At 41.9% G+C, this 20,142-nt stretch overlaps 1 protein-coding gene across 1 annotated transcript; it reads right to left on the reverse strand.

Moving 5' to 3' along the window:
* Positions 1-6,796: 6,796 nt before the first annotated feature.
* CER1 (cerberus 1, DAN family BMP antagonist) lies at positions 6,797-10,244 on the reverse strand. Its single transcript, XM_047700881.1, has 3 exons — positions 10,226-10,244; positions 9,094-9,633; positions 6,797-7,372 (listed from the first exon to the last, which is right to left on the reverse strand). Exons 2-3 carry the CDS (start codon positions 9,586-9,588, stop codon positions 7,058-7,060), a joined length of 810 nt encoding a protein of 269 aa, XP_047556837.1. The 5' UTR covers positions 9,589-9,633; positions 10,226-10,244; the 3' UTR covers positions 6,797-7,057.
* Positions 10,245-20,142: the final 9,898 nt, after the last annotated feature.

Below are 20,142 nucleotides of genomic sequence, written 5' to 3' on the forward strand. Positions count from 1 at the left end.
TATCCACTTAAGTCTTCACCTATTTCTTGCCTGAGATTTGGGCAGGATGCAGGTTTCCTTTTAGTAATAGAATTGTGACTAGGAAAAAGCGCTTACTGGAAATTCTGGTTCTTTAAATATTGGACATAAAGAGGTGTGTTTCCTTTACCTGGTAGACGAGAGGAGCCTGTGATAAGTTCTTTGTAAAATATTAACCCGGGTCCCCACCCACAGGTGGATCACTGGTGATTGTTTCTTTTGGAGGAAAGGAAGAGGAACAAAACAGAGTAAGAGGGAGGCAGGCACTCCACGAAAATCTGAGCTGCCTCCCAGAGATGTGGGTGGATTAATTGGGGCCGGCTTTGGAGAACTCGTATTACAGGAAAGTCCATTCCATTGCTCAGGAAATTATTACTCACACATTTCACCACTACAAAGCTCCTGGATGTGCGCACTGGATGAAACAGGGTGAAGAGGACCCACCAGTGTGTACTTCAGATTCATCCTTTGTTCCGAAAGAGGAAACTTGACTTTCTGGAGTTCTAGTCAGAGGGGGTTGGTGCACATGATTTCCACGGTTTCTTCCAGCTCTTCTGGCCCCCGTGCTTTCTTTCTACTCCAATTCATCATACCCACTGTTGAGATTTTTGGCTCGTGGATATCTTTGGGAAGCTCATTAGGATTCTGGACCCTCTCCCCTGAAGGATGCCCATACCTGCAACATATGTGCACATTTCGGGGGGTTCATGAGCCCCTCTGGTGTGACTGTTATAAACCCATGCCATCCGAGTCTGCTCACAGACCTTCAAAAACTCCCTATTGCCTACCAAATACGTCCTTAAAACCTGTTGGCTGTCATTCAAAACTCCCCACACTATCTATACTACCTAGTCTTCCAAGAGCAGCTCCTGAAACTCATTCATTAAGCTAATGTGTACAGAGCATTCATTTTATGTATGTATAGGCTTATGTTTCTATATATAGGCCAGGATACAAATATTAAAATGTAAGTACATAATATGATATCTAAAACAGTATCACTAATGTATTTGAAATGTATTAAAATAATATACTATATAAAACAGAACCTTATATTAGAACCAGAGGGGTAATAAAGATCTAAAATATATGGAACTTGTTATTCGGGAGTTTACAATTTAGAAGTAAAGATAAGTAAATAAATAATGATGACATAAGTTAAAAAGTGGCAAAGGGCTGTGGCAGACACTGTTGTTTGCCTACTCAACCTTCATTTCTTTTTTATTCCTTGCTATCAGAGCAAAGGTTTTGTTCCATTGTTTTATTATCTTCAATGTAACTGATTTTATTCAGCTCTTTAAAAGGGATGCAAAAATAAATAAATAAAAGGGATGCAAAGTGGGAGCGAATCCCTCTTTTCTACTATAGACATTGGTGTGGGAATGGTGACCTATGATGTCTGGAAGTGTGGCAGCCATCTTGTGACTGAGGGGAGCTTTAGCTTGTGGAAGATACATTGAGAGTGACAGAGCAGAAAGATGGAAGGAATTCAAGTTCTTGAAAGAATGGTAGAGCTTCTGACTTGACCAACCAGGAAATTAGCTGCCTTCCATGCTTCTTGTTAGTGAAATACTAAGACCCCTTATAATTTAATTTATTCTGAGTCATGTTTTCTGGTACTTGAGTTGAAGGCATCCTCATTGATTAAGCATTTTAAGACAGGCATGGATAATGGGCTGTGGGAATCAGAGAAGGGATAGAGTAGTGGATAAATCAGGAGTTTAACCCTATATGTGTATGTATGTGTTATGTTTATGTATATGTATATGTAGATGTAGATATATATGTATATGTATATGTATGGATATGTGTATGTGTAATGTGCATATAGAAATACACATATTGATTTACTTTTTTTTTTATTAATTTTTATCTTGAGGCAAGTAGCCTTGTAGGAATGATCTGGGACTTTGCAGTGATTCCACTTCTGAAGCCCTTGAGCAGTTCTGCTTTGGGAGGATAATTTAACTTATTTTTTTAAAGATTTTATTTATCATTTATTTGACAGACAGAGATCACAAGTAGGCAGAGAGGCAGGCAGAGAGGGAGGTGGGGAAGCAGGCTCCCTGCAGAGCAGAGAGCCTCATGTGGGCTCGATCCCAGGACCCTGAGATCATGACCTGAGCCGAAGGCAAAGGCTTAACCCACTGAGCCACCCAGGTGCCCCGAGAATTATTTAACTTATATGAGCATTTTCACCTATAAAATAATACAGTACTCCTTACCTTGTAAAGTTTCCTGAGGCTTAAATGAAATGATGTATATGAAGTGGTTGGCACAGTGCCTGGTGCATGATACACCTTCAACATATGATATCTGTTATTATTGTTTCTTTTGTGCAGACAGAAATTCTGCATTGGTACCTACTATTGCTAGACACTTTCCCAGGCATTGGTGACAGTGGTGAAAGAAAACCAGTACGATCGATGCTCTCATGGAGCTTCGGATTTGAGTATTAATGACACAAATAATAGTATAATGAGAAACCGAAACAAGTGTGAGAAGTGAAGGCATAGAGCACCATGAAATCAGGCAAGGAGCTAAACTGACCTTGTGTAGGGCTTAAGGGGGGCTTCACTGAGGAAGTGGAAGCAGGGCACAGTAGGAAGATCATCATTCTAGCTTTACGGAAACAAATATATTTATTTGTTTGTTCCCAGACTGTAAACTATTCAAGGTCAGGAATTATATTCAAATAATCGTGCATTCCTTTATTTACATTCTTGGTACCAAGAACAGTGACCAGTCTCATCACCACCGTAAATATTTGTGGACTGAATGAATGAAGCTTTCTGACACCCACTCCCCTTGTCAAAAAAAAGGTATGAAATTTCTATTTCTAGGAGATGAGGAATAGAAAGCATGTGAACACATAGTAAGGCCTCAATAACTGGTAGCTCCTATTATTATTACTACCATTATTGCTTTATAATTTGCACAAATTACCTCTGTTACAATGTTGTAAGTTCCAGGGCAGAGGGAAATGTGTCTTATTTATTTTTGCTTATCTCTGGGTTCTCAGCCCAGTGTCTTGCGTACAATAGATCCTTTATAAAAATTAAGAAGGTGCATGACATTCTTAATTAGGAATCAAATTGACAGTTTAAAGAGACTACGTATATTGAAAAAATAAATTATCAAAGCTAAGCTAACCACTCTCTGGAGAATACTTAATGCCAAGGTTCTAGAATCCAGATAAAAGTATATATATATATATATATATTTTTTTTTTTTTTTTAAAAACCTTTAAAAACTGTTACAAGTGGTGCCTGGGTGGCTCAGCTGGTTAAGTATCTGCCTTTGGCTCAACTCATGATCCTGGAGTCCCTGGATGTAGCCCAGCTAAGCAGGGAGCCTGATTCACCATCTCTCTGCCTGCCTCTCTGCCTACTTGTGATCTCTCTCTCTGTCAAATAAATATTAAAATATATATAAAAGGGTATTGAAAGTATAAATTGGAATCCTGGGAGCATTCTTGAGAGGTCAGGGGTTTGGGGGATGGGACACCCTATGGTGGTTGGAGGGGACTTTATTTATATGTGAAATTTATTATTTTTTTTTAACAAAAAAAGACCAGGCGCACGAGATGACAAAATGTCAAATATTCTGGTGGTAAGAACTGGAGTGTTTGCTATAATGTCCTTTGTACTTTTTTCTATGTATTTTGAATTTCTCGAAACAAAACTTTTTTCAAAGAAAGAACATCTGAATGGAAAAGAGTGAACTCAGATTTTTTAGAATATAAAGCTCTCTGATGTGCTGCTTTTTACATTTGATCATCACAATAACTTTTTTAAAGATTTACTTATTTAGTTTAGAGAGTGAGAGAGAGCATGAGCAGGGGAAGGGGCAGGGGAAGAGGGAGAAGGAGAGAATCTCAAGCAGACTCCCCACTGAGCGTGGAGCCCGACATGAGGCTCGGTCTTGCGACCCTGAGATCATGACCTGAGCCAAAATCCGGAGTCAGATGCCTAACTGACTGAGCCACTCAGGTGTTCCCACAATAATTTTGAAGTAATTAATTATCACCCTCATCCTATCTGGGCAGAAAATGAGACCAAGACTGATAAGGGAATTGCCATGACCCCCTCTCAAGTTAGGGTAATGCTTGGCTAAGAACCTGACCAAGGGATGATTTCTCTTTCAAGAGGCAACATTGATGTCCTTTAAATAAGATTGCTGAGCAAGAGATCAAAGAAATTAGCTCTGAGGCCTAGAGGCAAGAGATCTCAAAGAGATAGATCTAAACTGATGGGCAATGAATGAGCAAATATTTTAATACAAATAGAAAATATGCTCTAAATGACCTTAGGCTGGTTGCTTAAACTTTTTAAGGCCTATTTTCCTTACCTGTAAAATAAGGTATTTACTGGGCACCTGGGTGGCTCAGTTGGTTAAGTGACTGCCTTCAGCTCAGGTCATGATCCTCGAGTCCCAGGATTGAATCCCACATCAGGCTCCCTGCTCAGCAGGGAATCTGCTTCTCCCTCTGACCCTCTCCCCTGTCATGCTCTCTCTCTCTCACTCTCTCTCTTTCTCAGGTAAATAAATAAAATCTTTAAAAATAAAAATAAAAATAAGGTATTTACCCACCTCATAAGACTTTTATGAGGATTGTACTCATATATGGAATTTAAGAAACAAAACAGAGGATCATAGGGGAAGGGTGGGGAAAATAAGATTAGATCATATCAGAGAGGGAGACAAACGATAAGACATTCTTAACTCCAGGAAACAAACTGAGGGCTGCTGGAGGGGAGCATGGTGGGGGATGGGGTAACTGGGTGATGGCCATTGAGGAGGGCTGGGGATTTAATGAGCACTGGGTGTTGTATGTAACTGATGCATCACTGAACTCTACATCTGAAACAAATAATACACTATTTGTTAATTAACTGAATTTAAGTAAAATTGTAAAAAAGATTTTTATGAAGATTATATATGTATTGATGTATTATATAAGTTTTCTAATCTATAACTTATGTAAGAGACTCAGAATAATATCTGGCCCTTAATAGAAGTTCAGTATTTGTATGTTTCCTCTCAGGTGTCCACGCTCCTGTGTATTATGTGGAACCATTGAGAACTGCCTTTTTTTTTCCTCACCAGTAAAAATGGATGAACTTGGGCAGTCTCATGAGGTTTGCACTATGAAGGTCAATTCTGATACCACTCTCCACTGTCTCATCTTGAATTCACATGAATGAAGAGCAGAGCAGAGTTTGAATAAGATGGATGATTGTTTGGGGCTTGGGTTGAGAGTCTATTTGCAAGGATAAATAAAAGGGATTTGCAAGCATGTAAGAAGGACAGTCCAATTGGCAGGGATAGGTTTACATAATCAGGGTTAGGCAATTGCAAACAAGACAGTTGCTCAATAGCTCTTGGCACCAAAATATATTGACCAGCTGGGATATCATTAATGCTTAACAGTTTCATCCTTATGGCCATATCTTGGCCAATTAGGTTGTCTTTGACCACCGAAGGGTATAATATATTCTGATGTAAATGCCACGTATTTATCTGTATATCACATATTCTATTATTTCAATGTAGAATATACACTAAATATAAGTGCATCTGCTTCTTTGGAACGCCAGGTTAGATGGTGTGATTAAAGAGAAATAGAATTAAAGTAGACCTTGATTCCTTTAAAAAAAATCAATATTCTGGGAAACACCTTTTTGTGTATACTGTGAGAAATAAGGTTCAAATAATCAAAATAATTTTAAGATGAAATTTTTAAAGGATGATTACAGAAAAAGAAATAGTGTGAGGGAAAGCCAGGTCTATGCAATGTATGAATACAAATAAATACAGAAGAAGAAAGGGAACCACTAGGACAGTGATTTTTCTGTTAACAGAGGACTGCTGGAAGCGTCAGAAGAAACACTTGGGGTACTATCATTAGCCTCAGAAGACATATGAGAAATACCCCAGGTACGCCGCCTCCAGATAGCACCTTTAAGTTATGGGACAGAAAAAGCACCATTAAGACAAAATTTAAGACAATTGAATGCCATGACATTTCCCAGAATGCTTCATACACTAAAATTTAATACATTAAAATATTCAGAATATTTTCAGACCTTGCAAGTATGACATTTACAGAATAAAAATCTGTAATATGAAGTTTTTAGAATGCAGCAAAAACAAAAACAAAAACAAAACAAAAAAACATCATCCCAACATAGAACTCTAACTTACTACCTACTCCAAAAGGGATAAAGAATTTCACCAGTAAATTGTTTCCATTTCCAAGCAGTTTATGTAATTTGACGTCCACTGGAATTCTTAGGTTACTTTCATTGGCATCTCTGGATTGACCTTTCAGCCTGGTAGTGCAGGTCATATATTTTTATTCCCCCATCATGGAGACACTTGCGTGGCCTCCAGTGATTGCTCCCTGTCCCTATGTGAACCACTGAAAGTAACATTACCGCTCCTTCTTCAAAGCCAAGGACCTGACATTAACAACCTTATATGGGGCGTATCCAAAGAACTATGAGGCAACCAAGCAAGTTACTCCTTACATCCATGGAAGGTAAATAATCATCTGATGGAAGCAAATAAAACACAGCCTGAAATGCAAAGAATCTGCCCTACAAAACTAGAAATGTATTTTTGGTGGTGCTTTGACTAAAGAAGCCCATTTTTAGGGCCCACTTTCTTTCTTTTCCAACTTCAGATGGAGGACTTTTACCAGAATGTGGAGACCCTAGGTCATGGAATATTGTAGCGGAAAGGACTTAAGCAATCATCTGATTCAAGTCCCTTACGTAGAGATGAAGCCCTTAAGATGGAGAAAGCTTCCACAACTCCTTAACGTCCTCCTGCCAGGGGGGGCAGAGCCAAAAGTAGAACCCAAACATAGACCCACAACTAGATGAACACCATTGCCTCTAAATTGTTCTATCTCACTACTTTTGAACCTTACCTTTCCCTTAAAATAGTGTGCACTCGCTAACACTTCCAAGCTGAATAATCCAGCACCTTTGCTACTACAGTTTTGCTTTTCAAAGATAATAGTGGGATTTTTTTAAGTAGAAAATCCTGGGATGAAGGGATCCTGGGCATGAAATTCTGCCCGGGAGCCTGCCTGGAGGAGGTGTCCATGCTCAGGTTCAGTCTTCATCTTGCACTGGCACTCCTCCACCAGCATCACCACCTTGACCACAGGGGCAAGGCTGGTGCAGTTCAGCTGCAAGTGCATCGTGGTGAACTTGGCAGGCGAGCAGTGGGAGCAGAACGTGTGGGGGTGTTGTGAAGCTCCAGGTAAATGAATGGACCCACATTTTCCAAAGCAAAGGTTGTTCTGTACAACAATTTTCTCACAGTCTTCATGGGTGATTGTCTACAAGGCAAAAACATCTCCATTCAGTCATTTTGAGTCATTTCATTAACACACGTGATGCAGAAGCAAAAAAGACTCTAAGTCTGAAGATAATTCAGACTAAAATGTCAAAAACTTTCTAGTTTGACATATATTACAATATCCGAGCCATGGTTAATCTCCTAGGGCATAAAGCCACCTCAACTAAAATTTCTTTTATTGGACAGATTACTAAATGAGCCTTTAGGAAATCCCCAAGTTAATGAGAAAATGCTTTACATCTTACATCCAAACTTGAAGAAATTTTGTCTAATTAAATGTTGCCAGTTGAAAAATTCTAATGACTAACTTCCTACACGAATAATGTGCCTTATCTTTCTATGCCCCACAGTGCATTACGCATAATAGATTCTCCATCCGTGTTTGTTCAACAGCTCATAGAGCAGATCAGAACATCAAGATGAATTCTATACTATTTTGCAGGGCCTATAGTACGTTCAAATCTAAGAAGTTGCATGGGACAAAGTGATACGTCTGCAAATCACCATACATTACATCACCTTTGCCCCGCCCATCCCCCTTCACCTAGCTTTATGTGCCCTTCAAGACATATGAGTCAAACACCTTAATTTTAGTTTAATTAGCAATAGAATTAAAAATAAGAGTTTCAAAGGAAATTCAATTGCATGATTTCTTGGGAGCAATTTTCTAATTGCACACGGCCAACAAAGCAGTCATTATTATTTGATAATGGACTTATTGCTACATATCCTTGCCGTTTCAGGCAGAATACTTAACTGCCTTACACAGTCAATTACCTTATAATACTGCCTGTTTAATTGGGTAGCATTATTGGACTGTAAAATTTTACTCTCCCCTGCATTGCTTTGGGTTCAGTATCTTCGTGTTTAAGGACCTGATGCAGTGTCTCAATTTAATTTAACATTTGGAGTGCAGGGCTTGCCAGGACTGACTGGAGGAAGCGGCTAGTAGAAAATGTCCCTTTGTCTTAATAGTGCAGAATTGATCACAATAACCATAAGTCAGCCAACATGACAGGAAGTAGGAGGTGTTTCTGAGGGGAGAAAATGTGACCTCACACTGATATTATTTCTTGAAAGCTTATGAGAAAGTAAGTTAAATTAAATCATTTTTGCCATCGTAACCATAGAAACAATGTCACGACTTCCATCTGACAGCCTATGAAATAGTTGGGTGGGAAATGCAGGGGATTAAGACTGAGATACTTGTGTACGTGAGTGTTTGGCTAGGAGTCAGTGTTTCCCACCTTATCTACAAGTAGGGTCGACCTGCTTGTCCACATCCCAATAGAGCATAGAGGTATAGCTAGAGAGAAGTTCTGGTTGGCACTCCCAAGTTCCCACTTCTCCTAACTGAGGGGACTGTCTTACTTATCTTTCCAGATAGAACACCTCCAGCATATAAGTAAGTTAAACCCCCTAAGACAAATGTCTGTGCCATCAATAGGAATAATTACTCATCTGAACAGTAGCGTCACCATTCTCACAGCATCTCCGGAATACCAAGAGACAATGGAGAGTTAGAAGGAAATTTGGAAAGTGTAATGATAGTTTGCCACATGTTATGACAAATACCCAAGGATCCAATCAGGAAGTTAGGTAAGAATCAGGCTCCCAGCAGCCTCCTCCCCAACTCTCCACCTCCAGATGTCCTCCCCTTTCTTGCCAACTCTGATCCCCTCCCTCATCCAGAGCCGATACCTGGCCGAAGGGCACTGTCCTACAGGTCTCCTGATGTACTTCATGGCTTTTGATGGGCAGGATGATCCCCTGAGAGGCTGGGCTCATTCTGAACATGAAGTGGTGCCAGAATTTCTTGGCCTCTTCCCGAAGAGGAGATTTCTCCATCCGTGTCCCATCTCTGGGCTGGGTGACGGTGTGGGTCCCAGGTGGGACCCGCTCAGGGACCAAGTCCTGGGGTGGATGCAGGTCTCTCTCGGGCTTCTTCCAGAACCTGCCAAACTTGGATAGCATCTTCCCTCTCTGCCTCTGGCCTTCTCCTACCCCTATGAGGTGGGGCACTGCAACAAAAAGGTCTGGCTTCTCCTCGGCATCCTCGTGGTTGTCAAGGGGGAGCTCTCTGCGATCCCTTTCTGGGAGCACAGGGGAGACAGAACTAGGACTTGGGCGGCCATTTCGCTGTGCAGCCCTCCCTAGAGGCAGGAGCACCAGCAGCTGAAGTAAGAGAAGACACATGCTGTCAGGGGCCCAAGCTTCTTGCGCTTTCACAGATGGTGAGGCCTAAAGGAGAGAAAGGCTCGCTCTCTGCGGGAATGCAAACAAGGAGATCCTATATATAGATACCTGCCTTGTGGGACGGAAAGGCAGGTGGTCAGTAGCCAGGCACAGTAAACACATTTATTGTTTGCTTGAATTATGTAGTGCTAATGGTGTCATGCCTTCACTTGAGTTTTGTGTATTTAAGAAGGCACCAGTGAAAGCCTGAGACTCAGGGGGTAATTAGCTGGCACTTTATCTATCGTCTGAGATTTACAGAGCCTTCTCTGAGAAAACAACACATTCTTTTCCCGGATTTCCCATCACTGTTATTAGAAGAAGGACCAGAGTCAACAAACATTTGTGGTGCATCTGCTTTGTATTAGGATCGGAAAGACAAGACATGTTTTTATGACGGAAGTATATCAGATAAAAATTAAAGGCATGCATTTAGCAAATGCCCAAGTCTTCAGGCTTTACACACACACACACACACACACACACACACACACACACACGAGTCAGCCAAATAAGTATATCAAAATTATAAGGAAGGAAAAGGAAGAAACAGGAGAATGTTAACTTTGTTGAGCGGAGGACTCTCCCTCTCACTTACAGGTAGTTGGGGTGGTTGATTTTTGTTTGCCGACAGGATGCAGGGAAGACATTCTCCCTTTTCACGCAAGGAAACTCCCAGCTCCCAAATTAACCCCCTCATTTGAAGAATCAAACACTTGATGCTAAATTTCACAACTAGCCAGCCATCAGATAAACCCTTTCAATTGTTGACAAATTTCTCAACAGGATCCTCCCTAATGGATTGCTCAGCAGCCTTCAGGGCAGATGGGGGGAAAAATGTCTCCTTCAAGCCACCCTATTGATTTTGTTCTCTTTCTCTAAACAAAGAGCCAGACTTGCAAACGTGGATTCTAAGAACCAGGTTTGATAGCTCAGGGCCTAAAACTGGCTGGTCAGTTCTTTACCTGACAGAATCCACATCATCTTCCTTATTCCACGGTAATTGATGACCAGGTTAATTAAAGAGGGAGACAAGCACCCATCTTCAGGAACCAAAGGAAAATTTGTTAGCTGACAAGACTCTCATTCAAAAAGGTTATAAATCACCCAAGGGCATGGGAAAGAAACAGATCCACAAAAGCGAAATCCCAGAATTGAATTGAGTTGTCCCCCCACAGCATTTGAATAGTATTTCCACTGGAATTAATCCCATACTGGCTTATATTTCTTCCCTTTTAATTTAATTATCATCTTCTTTGCTTTTAGTAGCACATAATCCTGGAACATTGTCCCCATTTTCATACTGATTAAGCCTTCTTTCCAAGAATTGACCCACTGGAATCTTTTTTCCAGACATTTGTGTTCCTTTTAATAGTCATGCCTGATTGCTGTGACATAAAGCCCGAAGTGAGTTCCTTTATTTACAATAATGAGCTATTTTTAAATGGACCGTCATTTTCCAGAATTCTCTCAGAAGAGACATCTTTTGCCTCTACTAAATACCCACAGGACCCGGGCTAGTATGAATTAAGATACACTTGATCTATATTAAATGAGCATTAGTATTTGCCATTTTTTTTAACGTAGTTTCTTAAGTTGCCTTCTATTTGAATTTCTTGATTCCCCTCAACTATCCAATGACAAAGCCTTTCCAGAGCTGGCCACTCTGCCCTGATTATAAATATAATCTGGACACCAGCTATGTTTCCCCACTTCTGGGATCGAGCCTGGAGGCAGGTTCCCTGCTCAGGGGAGAGCCTCGTTCTCCCTCTGCCTCTGTCCCTCCCCCCTGCTCATGCTCTCTTGCTCAAATAAATAAAATCTTAAAAAATAAATAAAAATTACTCGTGCAGAATTTACTTTTGCTGTCCTATCATTCCCATTGGGAAGATGTATCAATATCCTGAAGGAAAAAGCTAGCAAAGCCTTCTGTGATGAGAACTTAAGTCTGTCTTCAATCCCTGTCTTTTATGGTTAAGGGCAGATGACGTTCACCTTTCACCCCACGTCTTTTCAGTAAATCTGAAACTATGTATATGACACATTGTAGCTTACTCTTAAGAGCGTAAACAGTTTGTATCTTTTAATAAAACAACGCTGCCTTTGTGGGTTGTCTGTGACCTAGGCATCTAGTTACTTCCCCTTTTGGATGAAGCCAAATGGAGGAAGGTGAGGAGGGGACCTCCAGACTCAGCAGGTGGCAGTGTGGAGAGAGCACCACAGGACTATTGGTGGACTTAGTACCAAATGCCAGGGTGAGAGGCAGGCCTGCCCGGGCTTACATAAGCTAAGTCCACTTCCTGGGCTAACCTCAAACCTGCATGAGACCAGGGGGACTAAACTCCTCATTCATTCTTTCCGCATTGACAACTCAAGTTCAGCATCACCCGAACACCGTTTTCAACTTGACCTGGTTTTCCCAGACACTACACTGTCTTGAGGACCAGGTGGGGCTCCCAGCGTCCCTGAGAGGACATGAATGCTGTGTTTTTCTGTTCCCCTCTTGCAGAAGCTCAGAAGGGGTTTATAAAATGTCTCGTGCTCTTTAAAGAGAAACAAAGAGGTTAAGTTCTTTCCTGGAAACCCCAGACAACCACAGAAAGCGAGAGGCCGTGTTAGGTCAGAGGTGAGCATCAGAGGTGAATTGAGACCAGAAAAAGGAATTTGGGTGAATGGATTTGTGAAAGAAATCTGCTTAGGGTGCATGCCACTGTTCCCTAGCTACCTCTCTTTACAAAATATGGAAACACAGTAGGATTGTGGAGGGTTGGATTGTTGTAGAGGAGGCCCAAAGTAGGCAGAATCTTTCTATTTTTTTCCCAAAGAACAAGGACTAGAGCATATTAGGGCAAGTGGTTTCCCCCTTAAACCTATTACCTTGATTTAGTTTAGTAAATTATTCAAAACATGACACTCGAGGCGCCTGGGTGGCTCAGTCATTGAGTGTCTGCCTTCCTGGCTTGGGTCATGATCCCACGGTCCTGGGATCCAGGCCCGCACTGGGCTCCCTGCTCGGTAGGAAGACTGTTTCTTCCTCTCCCAATCTCCCTGCTTGTGTACCCTCTCTAGCTGTGTCTCTCTCTGTCAAATAAATAAATAAAAATCTTAAAAAAAAAAAAAATAATGGAACTCTCCCCTCTGCACTCCCCTCCCTGCTGCTTTCTATGGAACTGAAACATTAGGAAGAACTCATTCCCCGAAGCTGTTCTCTCACTGATGCATTCATTCATACCGCACATATGAGAGCCGACTGTGCGTGGTCCTGGGGATAAAATGGTGAGGCTGTCCTTGCCCGGGCCCCCTGGAGTTTGCCGTCTATAGTTTGCCCTCTGTTTCTTCAGAATTAGTTACATGAGGAAAAAACCTTGGCAGGTACCATTCCTGTACTAATCAAAGACCTTCAAGTAGGTCCAAATTCCAAAGGCATGGCGGACAGTCGCACTGTGTTTATGTTAATTTTATTCAATAAACAGGTGTTGGGGGTCTCTGGGTGGCTCAGTCGGTGAGGCATCCGACTCTTGATTTCAGCTCAGTTCATGAGCTCAGTGTCATGAGATCGATCCCCGAGTCAGGGCGCGTTCTAAGCTGATCATGGAGCCTGCTTGAGATTCTCTCTCTTTCCCTCTTCCTCTGCCCCTCCCCACCCCGCCCCTGCTCTCTTTCTTCCTTGCTCTGACAGGTAAATAGATAAAGGTGTTGAGTGCAAAGATGTGTAACCAATGCAATAATTTTCTCTTATTTTTGATTACAAGGTGAATACTTGCAGTAACAAAACAAATAGTACAAAAATTGTACAATTAATGGAAAAATTTCCTGTAACCTCCCAGGCTTCCTGTCCTGCCATGGACACTGTTATCAACTTCTTTATATTCGATCTTTTAAACTTATCACCTGTTATGGGCTGCATCATATCCCCCTAAGATTTACGTGTTGCAGATTCAACCTCCTCATCCTTCAGAATATGACCGTATTTGAAAAGAAGGCTTTTAAAGAGGTAATGAAGTTAACATGAAGCCATTAGCGTAGGCTCTAACCCAACAAGACAGGTGTCCTCATGAGGAAAAGAGATGAAGACAAAGACACAGAGGGGAGACCACGCGGAGACATCAGGAGGGATGGCAGTCTGCATGCCAAGGAGAGAAATTCCAGAAGGGCACAGGCTTACCAGCACCCAGATATCAAACTTCCAGTCTCCAGAACTGTGAGAAAATAAACTTCTGTTTTTTAAGTCCCCCAGTCTGGAACCCTTTGTTACGCCCCCCACCCCCAGAAAACTAATACATACACTCAAAGAGAACCAAATAGGGAGCCAATAAAAAGGATATATATCAAATGGTGCAGCACGTCACAAAAATCCCTCTTTTTCACTTTTAGGCACTGATCCCCAGGTTACTTTTTAGGGTCAGATTATTCCGTTGGCTGTTTCAGTGATCTACGGCTCTCTGTCCCAAACACTCCCGCGCCTTGGAGAAACGTTCCATTTCTTTTGCAACTGGGAATGTATCTATCACTGTGAAATGTGACTAATCAGCTACTTACCCAGATGGTAGTGAGGGCTCCTGAAAATCTAAAAGAAGGCCAAGACAGCTGATGCAACGTCACAGTGTGCCCCACCATCCCGCCACCCACCCGTCCCCACTGCACACAGCCTCAACTTACAGTCACTGATGCTAAGCCTCTGTCATGCGCCTCTTCTCCATCCTTAAAATTCACCTTGATCACTTCTCCCTCTGCACGGGGTTTGCTCTCAGAGAGAGTAATGTAAAGGCAAGTAACTTTGGACTGAAAGCCAGAAAACCTTTATCTGATTCCCAACTCTGCCTTCCAGCTTGGAATAGGATCGCAAGCACTCCAGGTCCTTAAACCTTGTCAGGGACAATACCACCTGCGCTGCCTTCCTCATTGGGCTCATTGCCTTTCTTTTACCCCAAATCCTGCTGTCACCCTGCATGACGTCTGCGTCTGCACGGATGGTTCTGCCCAAAAACAGGCCATCAGCGTGACATGCTGCCCCATTCAAGACCCTATTGAAGTCTGATGACCTCCGTTTCCCTGGGCTCTCCCTCCCCCTCCATTTCGACTCCGTTCTTATCAGGAAAGGCTCCACCTCTACACGGTGGGTTTCACAATCTCTCTCTCTCTCTCTTTCTCTCTCTCTCTCAATCACTTCCTGTTGTTTCAGTTCTGTAGAGTCCTTCCCTGTGCTCCTTGTTATCCTTATAATAGTCCTACCACGGCTGTAGCTACATGGTGATTTGTCTGAACATTGGTTGAACATCTGTCTCCACTTTAGATTTTAAAGCCCATGAAAGTAGGACTGTGTCTCCTGGAAACACCATCTCAGGCCTTAGAACAGTTCCCGCCGCATGGTAGGCGCTCAAAATACTGGTTGTAAAAATGAGTGGATGACGATCTCTAAGCTCTCTGGTCTTCACTTCCTTCCCTATCCAGGTTGGATTCAGGGCCCATCACTTCAAACGTTTGCAATACTCCCAATTCTCTTGCCCCTTTGCCCTTCTCTTGCACCCATCTAGTGGAGTTCCAGGTCTGGAATCACCTAGCTGTCACCGTCCCTGGGCCACACCTGGGTTGTGGAATGCTGGCAGGGTCAATGTCAAAGTGGCAGATAAGGGTTCCTTCTACAGTAACTACCCTCCTTCTTAACAGAACCCTCTGTACTGCCCAGCAATTTTCCTATTACTCTAGCCAACTCTGTCTTTATTTTCTCTACAGATTATTTTAAAAACTTCTCTGTCTCCAGCCTTTGACCATTCAACTCCTCTATGGTCTCCAGCAAATGATCTCATCCCTTCTTCCACGGACGAAGATGGAAGCCAGCAGATGGGAGAGTTCTCTCCCATCCAACGATCCCAGCAACCTGATTCATTTCTCCTTTCCACTCTGCCCTTGCATTCCACCATTTCCAATCTACCGTAGCGAATATTCTCCCCCATCAACCTTCTTCTTCTCCATGGCTGCCTCCACTAGCATTTATACAACCTTTCCTTATTTTGAATCTTTTAAAAATGTCTCTTTCTTTCTCACAAGTTTTCAGGTTCTACACTTTGGTGTTATCTTCTGCATTCCTGGGCAAGTTTTGAAAAGAATTGTTCAAACAACCTCCGTGTTCTCACATCCCCTGATACATCGACCCACGCAGAGTTTGGCTTCAGCACTTCCTTAAATCCTCCTTCCCAGGATCACCCATCCCTCCTCGTAGCTGTTGCAATTCTCTGCAATATTTAACTCATTTCTCATAAATCTGGTCCTAAAGAAAATGGAGAAAAGGAGGTCAGAGTGGGCAAAACAGCTATGAAAATCCTGAAGATTTAAGCTATAAGAGCAGAACAACCATCTGGCCAGCTCCCTGGGTAGCGGAGGATTTACAAGGGGTGTCTCACTCAGAACACTAGAGTTTCTTTGGGATTCTAGAAGCCAGGTCCCTTCTTTACTTGGCCATTTGGTGACTCCTCAGACTTGGCTTAATTTGGGCGCATGTGTGTCTTCCTAACTAGGAGAGGAGGCTCCCAGGAGGCAAGGTCTGCGTTTGCTGGAGATGGCATTATCAGCAGCTGAGAACAGGGATTTTGTTAAATGCAGTTTTCTCTTTCTTTTCTGTGCCTGGTCCCATGCTCGACACTCAGGAGGTTAACGAGTGCTCATTTTAACATGCCAAATCCAATAAAAATGTGGACGGAAACTTCTGACATGCGGCCTTGTTGGGCTCTACTTTCCAAGAGCTATCTCTTTGTCCTGGAGAACTTACCCTTAATTCTCTGCATTCAGACTCTATTTTAAAACCAAATTTCCATGGACTCTGGGAAGACTCAGAATAAACCTTTCTTTATAACCCAGCCTGGCCACAGCCTCAGAGTAGGTCTTTGAACTTTGTCTTACCAGCCACAGTTCCTAGGCAGGTTGCTCTTTGAGGATAAATTATACACCTAGAAAAGGTAGCCCCTGCCAGAGGACTCTATCTGTGTTAGGTGACTTACGCAGCTTGTAAATTGTTTTCCTCCAGTTGGAAGAAGAGGGTGGTGTATCACCAACAGAAATGAGTGTAGGGGGCATCTGTCTGAAAACCATTTCCCTACTGGCTACCTTGCCAGTTTCTGCTTATACAATGCAGGCAGCTTGGGGGAACCATATTGTCCCTATAAGCTCATAACACATGGACAAATGATTAAAAACACATGGAAAACAGTTCCACAGCTAAGCTAAAATTCAGATGGGAATGGAAAATCAACTTGCAAAGCTTTCAACTGACTCAGGGCCAAATGTGGGACAGAATGCGAGGAGAAGTTGCCAAAAGAGAGGGAAGTTGGGGGAAAAAAAGCAGCTCATGGATAGGAAACCTAAAACAATGACACCTTGTATTGACAACCCTTTCCTAACTCTCCAAGAGTAGGCACCAAAATCAACTCTGGAAATATTAAGACCTTCCTTTCGTGAAAGATTTAAGACAGATTTATATTTTCTACCTTCCATAAATAAAGGTTGGCTTGACTATCTTGGCAACACCTATGTAGAAACATAATGTTAAGTATCTGTAACATAAATATTAAAATATTACACATTTTTCCTTTTCCCTTGGAGGTGTGGGAATTAAGTAACAAGGTGACATGAGACAAACTGTGAAAAATCATGACAATAAAATGCAAAAGCAAAGCAGAACTTTCCAGGAAGGCTTGCCTTCTGTTGCCTACCTGACTGGAGGCCCAAGGTGGCCATAAAGCTGGGGAGGCCTTTGTCATATTTGCAAAAGTTCCATTCTTAGTTCAAATCTGAAACTCTTTGGAAGCTTGTTATTTGAGGCTGGTCCCTAAAATGACCCAAGAATTCTGGTGGGTAGGAAACCCTCAGGCAAGGAGATTTCCTGGGAGCCAGATTCTGCTGGTATTTACCATCCTTTCACTTCCTGCCTGAATCCCTCCTGACGGCCATACAAGCCGAACCACCTTTCTCTCCATTTAGCACCATTTAATTCTTCACGTGTTCATCTGGGGGCAGGATGGACCCTCAAGACACAGAACAAGAATATTCCTGAAATACTGAATGCAAAGGGAGATTATGAAAACATGGCTCCCCGGAGGAGCCATTCTTAGAAAAAGAACTATCCTTCCAGTCCTTAGCAACAAACAATTCTTTCTGTCGCGTGGAAAACCATCTGCTAGCGTGGCTCTCTTTATCATGAGTTTTGTGTATCACAGATCACGTCTGAAAGCATATTGGGGTTTTAAAAAGGGCTTCCTTGGTCATCTGGATTTCTCCAAAAGCTGGAACCACTTCCACGTTCAACACAAATGTCCTAACATGTGGGAGTGTTCTCACTTGTCATACGGAACTATAAAACCCCTACTCTCCCCTGCCCCCCCCAGATCCTTCTTCCCTGTTTACTGGTGAACACAAGCACTGTTTAAAATCGGGTGGCTCAGTTGGTCAAGCACCTGACTTCGGCTCTGGTCTTGATCTCAGGGATGTGGGATCAAGCCCTGAATCCAGCACCACATTCAGTGCGGAGTTTGCTTATTCCTCTACTCTGCCTCAGTCTCCCTCCCTCTCCCCAGCCCTCCTTGTGCTCTCTCTCAAATAAATAAAATCTTTAAAAAACTTGTCACTCTCTTCCAGGTACTTTGCCCCCGCCCCCCCTCCCCCACGTACACACACAACAGCTTTTAATAAGGTAGCTTTTAGGAGTACCTATTATGTTCCAGGCATGTTCTTTGTAGTTTTCACATTTAATCTTCACAGCAGTTTTTCCAGAAAGTTATTGTCATCCCCATGTTATACATGAGAAACCTAAGCTTAAAGAATTCAAGATAACAGAGCAAGTACATGGTGGAATCATGCTATAAACCCAGCTCATGTTTGTCTCCGCCGTCAGTTTCCTTTTTGCAATGTAGTTTTAAAAAGGTGCATCCAGCCATCAAGAAAAAAACCTCGAAATCTTGCCATTTGCAATGACATGGATGGAACTAGAGGGTATTATGCTAAGTGAAATAAGTAAATCAGAGGAAGACAATTATCATAGGATCTCTCTGATATAATGAATTTGAGAGGTGGAGCGGGGGTCATGGGGAGAGGGAGGGAAAAAAATGAAACAAGATGGGACCAGGGAGGGAGACAAACCATAAGAGACTCTTAATCTCAGGAAACAAACTGAGGGCTGCTGGAGGCTGGGGTGGGAGGTGAGGGAGGGATAGGGTGGCTGGGTGATGGACATTGGGGAGGGTATGTGCTATGGTGAGTGCTGTGAATTGTGTAAGACTGACGAATCAGAGACCAGTACCCCTGAAATAAATACATTATATGTTAATTTAAGAAATAAATAAAATAATGCATCCATTATTTTATATTCTGCTATTTTAAAATAACATTATGTGATTGAATTATCACTTTAATGGAGACAATATAATTTTCCATTAAGTGTTCTTCTGTCATTGGATATTGAAATCATACAATTTTATGCCAATATTTTACTGCCCTGAAATAAGGATATTGTTAGACTTAGAGCTCTCTTTTCTTTTGGAAATCTTCCATGTTGTAGAAATTGTTGTTTCTTTCTTCAAACAGCTTTATTGAAATACAATTGACATACAATAAACTTGTGTTTAATGTATAATTTGATAGATTTAGTCATATAGGAGCGACTGGGTGGCTCAATCAGCTAAGCGTCTGCCTTTGTTCGGCTCAGGTCATGATCTCAGGGTCCTGGGATTGAGCACCTCGGCAGGGTCTCTGCACAGCAGGGAGTCTGCTTCTCCCTTGCCCCCTACTTGTGCTCTGTCAAATAAATTTTTAAAAAATAGACACATATATGTATACCTGTGAAACTATTACCACAATCAAGATGGTGAATATATCCACCACCCCTAAAACTTCCTTGCATCCTTTTTCAATCCTTTTCCTCTGCCTTTTACTGTTCTTCTCTCCCATTCCCAGGTAGCACCAGACTTGCTTTCTGTTACTATACATAAAGTTTGCACTTTCTAGAATTTTCTATAAATAGAGTACCTATACACTGTGTGTTCTTTCTTGTCAGGCTCTTTGACTCAGCGTAATTCTGTTGAGAATCATCCATGTTGTTGTAGCAATCTCCCACTTGTTTATATTTCTGAATAGACTTCATTGCAAGGATGTACTGTAATTTGCAGATCCACTCACATGATAATGGACATTTGGCTGTTTATACTTTTGACTGTCACAAATAAAGCTGCTATGAACATTCATATGTAAGTCTTTGAATGGAAATAAGCATTCTTTTCTCTTGTGTGAGTAACTAGGAGGGGAATGGCTGGATCACATGGTAGATGTATGTTTAACTTTATAAAGAACCACCAAATTGTTTCCCAGAGTGGCTGGACTATCTGATATTTCACCGGCAGTGTGTAAGAGTCCCAATTCCTTCATATCCTCACCAACACTTGGTATGGTCAGTTAGTTTTTATAATTTGAGTCATTCTAATAGGTGTGTAATACTATCTCATTGTGCCTTTAATTTATAATTCCTTATGA

The sequence above is a fragment of the Lutra lutra genome, chromosome 13, assembly GCF_902655055.1.
Source record: "Lutra lutra chromosome 13, mLutLut1.2, whole genome shotgun sequence".
Classification (NCBI taxonomy): Eukaryota; Metazoa; Chordata; class Mammalia; order Carnivora; family Mustelidae; genus Lutra; species Lutra lutra.